Source organism: Notothenia rossii (assembly GCF_949606895.1).
Source record: "Notothenia rossii genome assembly, chromosome: 11".
NCBI lineage: Eukaryota > Metazoa > Chordata > Actinopteri > Perciformes > Nototheniidae > Notothenia > Notothenia rossii.
The window spans coordinates 1,417,686-1,423,517 of record NC_136910.1 but is presented as its reverse complement, the minus strand read 5'-3'; the positions used below and the strand labels follow the sequence as shown (position 1 = coordinate 1,423,517).

Here is a 5,832-nt window from a genome sequence, read left to right as displayed (position 1 = left end):
TGTGTTTGTTTGCTTAATCTTATTCCCATCAATGTTATCATTCCAACCAATCAGGGCCCACGTTAAACAATTGACCTAAAGTGTGATGTTTAGCTTTATAGAGACTAAGAGCAACCGCAGGACGTATAAAGAGGATACGGTACAAGTCCAGAAGTCATCGTTAAAAAAGCAACAAGCAACAACTCAAGTGAAGTCTGAAGGCACGGCATGCTTACCTTGGTTTTGGAGATGTATGAGCCAACACTGTAATATAAACCAACACAACTCACAAAATAACTTGGTGCAGTTACATTAGAATCATCAGTAGTTTCAAACTGAATTCAATAAAAGGCAACATTTACTCAATAATTCACTCTTCAATTCCTGCATGGGATCATTGTCACCTTATTGTTACCTCTCTGTCATCTGCAAAATACTTGTTATGTTTTCTTGTGTTTTCCAGAACCTGAGCATAAGCATGTAGACGTAGAACAGATGAATGTAGCTCAAATACTTGCAGATGGACAAGATGATCCTTGTTCTGTGGACAGGTTTCAAACCGGGTTTAGAGCTGTTTCAGAAAGGCCTCCCAAGTTGTTCTAGCACTGATATCTCATCAGATGAAGACTGTGAGCAGTCTCAGCGCTGTGGGTTGTTGAAGCCTAAACTAGAAACACCCTTTCAATGACTTGACACCCAAAACTAACATGCTGCCATGCAGCAGATATAACGTTTAATGTTCTTCCATTTAGTTCAGCGTGTTAGCATGCTAACGTTTACTAATAAGCAGTGGCGTAAGAAGTACTCTAATATTTGACTCAAGTAAAAGTAGAAATACAACAGTGTAGAAATACTCTGTTACGAGGCAGGGCAAGGCAAGTTTATTTATAGAGCACCTTTCCGCACAGGGCAACCCAAAGTGCTTTACAAAATAAGACAAAAGACATTTAAGAACAATATACAGATGAAGCACATTAGAGAAAGGCATTTTAAAAACAAGCATTTAAAAAGCAAAGATAATAAAATCAACACAACAAGAATAAAATACATGGATAAAAAGCCATACTGCAGTTCAAATGTGAACAACTCATCCAAATGCAGCGTCAAAAAGAAACGTCTTTAGTCTGGATTTAAAAATATCAACAGTTGCAGCTGAGCTGCAGGGTTCAGGGAGTTTGTTCCAGATGGTCGGGGCATACAAACGAAATGCTGCTTCTCCTACTTCTGACTCTTGCAGCAGAGAGCAGACCCGTCCCAGAAGACCTGAGACTCCTGGATGGTTCATATTTAAATGATTTATTTATTATTTAATTACAAGTCAAAGTCCTGCATTTCAAATCTTACTAAGTCAAAGTACAACATTGTGTGTAATGGCCCATTTTTCCATCAGATATTTAATCTCTGGATTCTTTTATTTATTATGAATGTGTTCGTCACAGCTGGTAAAGGTGGAGCTACTTTGAATGACTGTGTATTCTGATGCTATCGTAACAAGACTCAAAAGATTCAAGATTCAAAGGTGTTATGATCAGATGCTCAGCAGCTTCAGAGTAGAAATGAAACTCTTCTGACCTGAGCTCCTCCATCAATGCAGCATATAGAATAACATACAAAAATACAAATACAGAAAAGTGCAAGAAGTCTGTATACATGTGAATATGATCTGATATGTACAAGAACAGAATGTGAAATGAAATAATGTACATTAAGATGAAATTAACTACGGGTTATTACGGTGATAACTATTTATATAAATAAGTAGAAAGCATGATGACAAACAGAGAAAGTGTGTGTGTGTGTGTGTGTGTGTGTGTGTGTGTGTGTGTGTGTGTCTGTTTCTGTATTCCCTCTGGTGTCTCCCCAGTAAAGGGTTAATGGGTTCTTGTTGAGAGAAACACCAAAGATATTGGACTTTTCTCCTCAAACGCTTTCCCAGAAGTCTCCCAACACATTACAGAGATAGAAAGATATCATGTTCTAATATTTAAGACTGAAGGCCAGCTTTTTATTTGTCTTTTCACACAACAGTAGATCAACTAGAAAACAACTTGAAAAATGTGCATTTCAGAGGAAAACCCCACATATGGATTTGTTTGTTTACTAAATTAAAGGGATGCATTTAGAAGAAAGAAAACCTGAAGCGTTGATGTACTCTGGGATTATAATCTCACAGATTACTGATGATTTACGAGAATAAAACGATGAGGTGGATCCAGCATCGCTAAAAATATACTTTTCCAGGGTTACATTTTTAGTTCATTTGTGAGTTTCTCCTTCCCTAACCACTTACATTGGAGACAATACAGTTTTTCTCAATCGCTAAACCCACTTTTTAGAATCAAAATTCATTTCTTCAAAACAAGAACATAGCCATCTAAACAGAAACACACTTGCCATAACTCTGAATATCTTTTGCAAAATGCACTTACATGACCAAAACTGAAAATACTGGTCACAAAAAAGAATAAGTCGATCGAAACAGAACAAATTGTCCTCTAATGAGACAAATGTGTTTTCATAACTGAAACTCCGGTCACCATAACAACACATTCTACCATAGCAATATACATTTCTTGCAAAGTGCTCTAAGGCACTCAAAACTAAAAATACCCCTTCCAAAACCAGATACCTTCTCCAAAAACAAACATTTGTCAGCTCATTAGAAGACTATTTGAACAGTCATTACTAAGTGGCACACTAAATACTGACTACAATCATCAATACACAAACCTCAAGCTATCGATATTGGAAACTGAACGGAAAACTGACAAGTTGGGAGAAACAAACTTACATATAGGAAAAACAGTGTGTTACTGTAACTATGTCATTGTTTTTATGTCTCATTTTCAGAAGAGCACCGTAACAGAAACAAAAGACGAATAGCAATACACTGGAAAAAACATAACATGGGTAAATGATGTAAATCAGCAGTAGAGCAGAGAATGAGATCTATATAGCTTTACTGATCTGCTCTTTGCCGTCTGTCTGGCCACATAGCCTCATCTACGTCACAGCGTATGTCTTCCCTTGCAAGGCGGCGTGGGAAATATCTCCTTTGCGTGTCGACACCACCCTTGACAAACATCTTACTGAAGTGAGGGAGGTCTTTTATAGGATTCTCACTAATTACAATTACTATAGGAAATTCATTGATGTCAGCTGTGAGCAATTCATTTACATGGAAGTGAAGTACTCAATTCACCCCAATACAAAAAAAAACATTTCTCAATGTGCAAAAAGGAAAAGACCACAATTACTGACTGTAAAAATGTTGTATCAGCTATAGCTAATCCTCCCCATATGAACATCTCAAAGAGCTATGCAAGTCATATCAACACTATTATAGCTTTACCGGCACCATTACAGTAAAAAAATATTTTAACTACAGTCATGCAAATTCTATCATGTAAATGTTTTCAATGTAACATCATTACTGTAAGGTATACAGTACATTCCATGGAGTTACCTTTTTCAATGGGGTGATTGACTGATAACAAGTGTTCATATTTTGCACATCAAGTGTCAATTAGTGTAGCTATGGTCTAAGTTTATGAGGAAGTGTTATCCACTGTGAGAAGATTATTTTTGTTTTGTAGACATGAGTTACACAAAAGATTTTTGATCTTTGTGTAGAGAATTGTAACTTCAGTTAGAGAGTTGTGTGATCTGTTTTGCAGAACACTGCTTAGCATCTGCATTTTGTGTGATATCAATGAGAAATGGTATACTGTTGTAGAGAAATGGTTTTCTGTTTCGATGGCTGTGCTGTTGGTTTGATGAAAGGAATTTTGATTCTAAATAGTGGGTTTAGCGATTGAGAAAAACTGTAAGCGTGCCACAGTTCACATTTTCGGTGCTCCCAGTTCACGCACATGCTCCACTAGCACCCTTGAAGAACGCTCTGTGTTTGGCTGAACTTTGAGGAAGAATCTGTTTCCACTGTCACGATGTCCCCTTGTGAAGTCTTTGGAAATTGATATTGAGGAAAAACCAGACCTTGTTTTTCCCCCATGATCCACACCTCTTCCTCAAAGTCACGCCAAGCATTGTTACCTGTTTAGATGTGACCCGGATATAACTCAATGAAGGTCTTTATCGTGTGTGTGTGTGTGTGTGTGTGTGTGTGTGTGTGTGTGTGTGTGTGTGTGTGTGTGTGTGTGTGTGTGTGTGTGTGTGTGTGTGTGTGTGTGTGTGTGTGTGTGTGTGTGTGTGTGCGTGTGTGTGTGTGTGTGTGTGTGTGTGGGTGGTACAGTGTGTGTTTTTTTTTTTTTTTATTGTTTTGGAATTCAGAATCAGTTTCTTTGGAAAATCCTCCTCCCAGGTAACGATTGCACAATGACCCAGCATCTCAGTTCTCTATATATATGCAGCTGACCTGTGTTCAGTACAACAGACTTCAGCACACCAGTTGACTTCTTACTGCCTATCATTCACTCTCAGCACACACGTAAGTGTTCAACAAGCTCTTGTTTTCTTGCTGTAATACCTTTTTTGTATTTCACAAACATTGTAATCAATACTTTTCAGAACTCTGTGCAGTATACATTTGATTTGAACTTGTTTTAGATGTCTTAGTTGTTTTCAAAATGTAACTCCTGATGGTTGAAGGATGATATTCTAGCTCAGCTGAAAAGTCAGATGTATTCAGTTAACTACAATTGTGATTACTCATGATGTGTCTTTCTGTAATGCAGGAACTCACAATGAGCAGCTACATCTCAGAGCTTCAAGTGTCCCTGAATGCAACTGAGGAGCAAAACCTTACAACAAGAGGCTTCCAGATTGTCGGTGGCAATCTGAACCAAGGAACAGGAGGAAATGACATCCATCTTTGGTACAAATATGGATCAGAGCCTATCACCAAGGTTCAAGTGTCCTTCAACGATAATATGGCTGATGGTTTGATCAAAGCAGGGTACACAAAGATCAACACAGATCTCAATGCTGGAGCAGGAGGTAGTAAACTCTACCTTTGGTTCTTCAAAGGGTCCGGAGAGTTTGATACTCCCATAGTGGACCTTAGTGTCACTACAATTGCAGCCAATGAAGGTGAAAAGTTTGCAAGTGGTTGGGAGAGAGTGGCCTGTGATCTGAACCGCGGAGCTCATGGGAACTGGATCCACTTGTGGCTGAAGAGAAAGGAACAAACCTACATCTGTGACGTCACTGCCACTGATTACTACGGGTCAGACAAAGACCACTTTAAGAATGGCTACATCCGTGTGGATGAAGATACTAACAGAGGTGCAGGAGGAGCCGTCTTCATCTGGTTCCGTCAGACCACCGACCCCGAGAAGGCCCTCAAAGATCTGCAAGTCTCCATCACTAAGGATCAGTTTCTGGGATTTCAGCAGCAAGATTACCATCCAATAGGTGTTGACCTGAACAAAGGGACCGGAGGAAACCAAGTGAACCTGTGGCACAAGAAAGAAGGATCCAGCCCAATAAAGTCCATCGGCCTGCTTCTCAACAAAGATGCGGTTAAAGATTATCAGGAGGCTGGTATCAGAGTTATCCTGAGAAATCTCAACGAGGGCAACAAGGGCACGGTGGAGCACCTGTATGTCTATCAGTGAAGTCAGAGCTGAGAGTTCTCAACACTCACTGAAGTGGAACGCATCTTACCATTTTGTTAAATCATTCGGTGATGGCCACTTTCTTTCCTTTTTAAATCAGTGCTAGTAGTAATAATAGAAAGTATTAATAGTTAATGTGTTCTTATGTTAATCTCCCTGTCAACGAAATCAAACTATTCCAAATGTCTGTTTTTCAAATATAATCTGAACGAATGACTAAATGTTTCACTTATTCTGCACATGTCTGCTCTCAATAAAGAAACCTTTGCATGTGAAA

The 5,832-nt window shown here is 38.8% G+C and overlaps 1 protein-coding gene across 1 annotated transcript; it reads left to right on the top strand.

Moving 5' to 3' along the window:
• Positions 1 to 4,295: 4,295 nt before the first annotated feature.
• LOC307023478 (uncharacterized protein) lies at positions 4,296 to 5,832 on the top strand. Its single transcript, XM_079656773.1, has 2 exons — positions 4,296 to 4,426; positions 4,674 to 5,832. Exon 2 carries the CDS (start codon positions 4,683 to 4,685, stop codon positions 5,553 to 5,555), a length of 873 nt encoding a protein of 290 aa, XP_079512899.1. The 5' UTR covers positions 4,296 to 4,426; positions 4,674 to 4,682; the 3' UTR covers positions 5,556 to 5,832.

Excerpts from the sequence above, each read along its gene's own strand:
- LOC307023478 (XM_079656773.1), top strand. The coding sequence starts at position 4,683 with ATGAGCAGCTACATCTCAGAGCTTCAAGTGTCCCTGAATGCAACTGAG.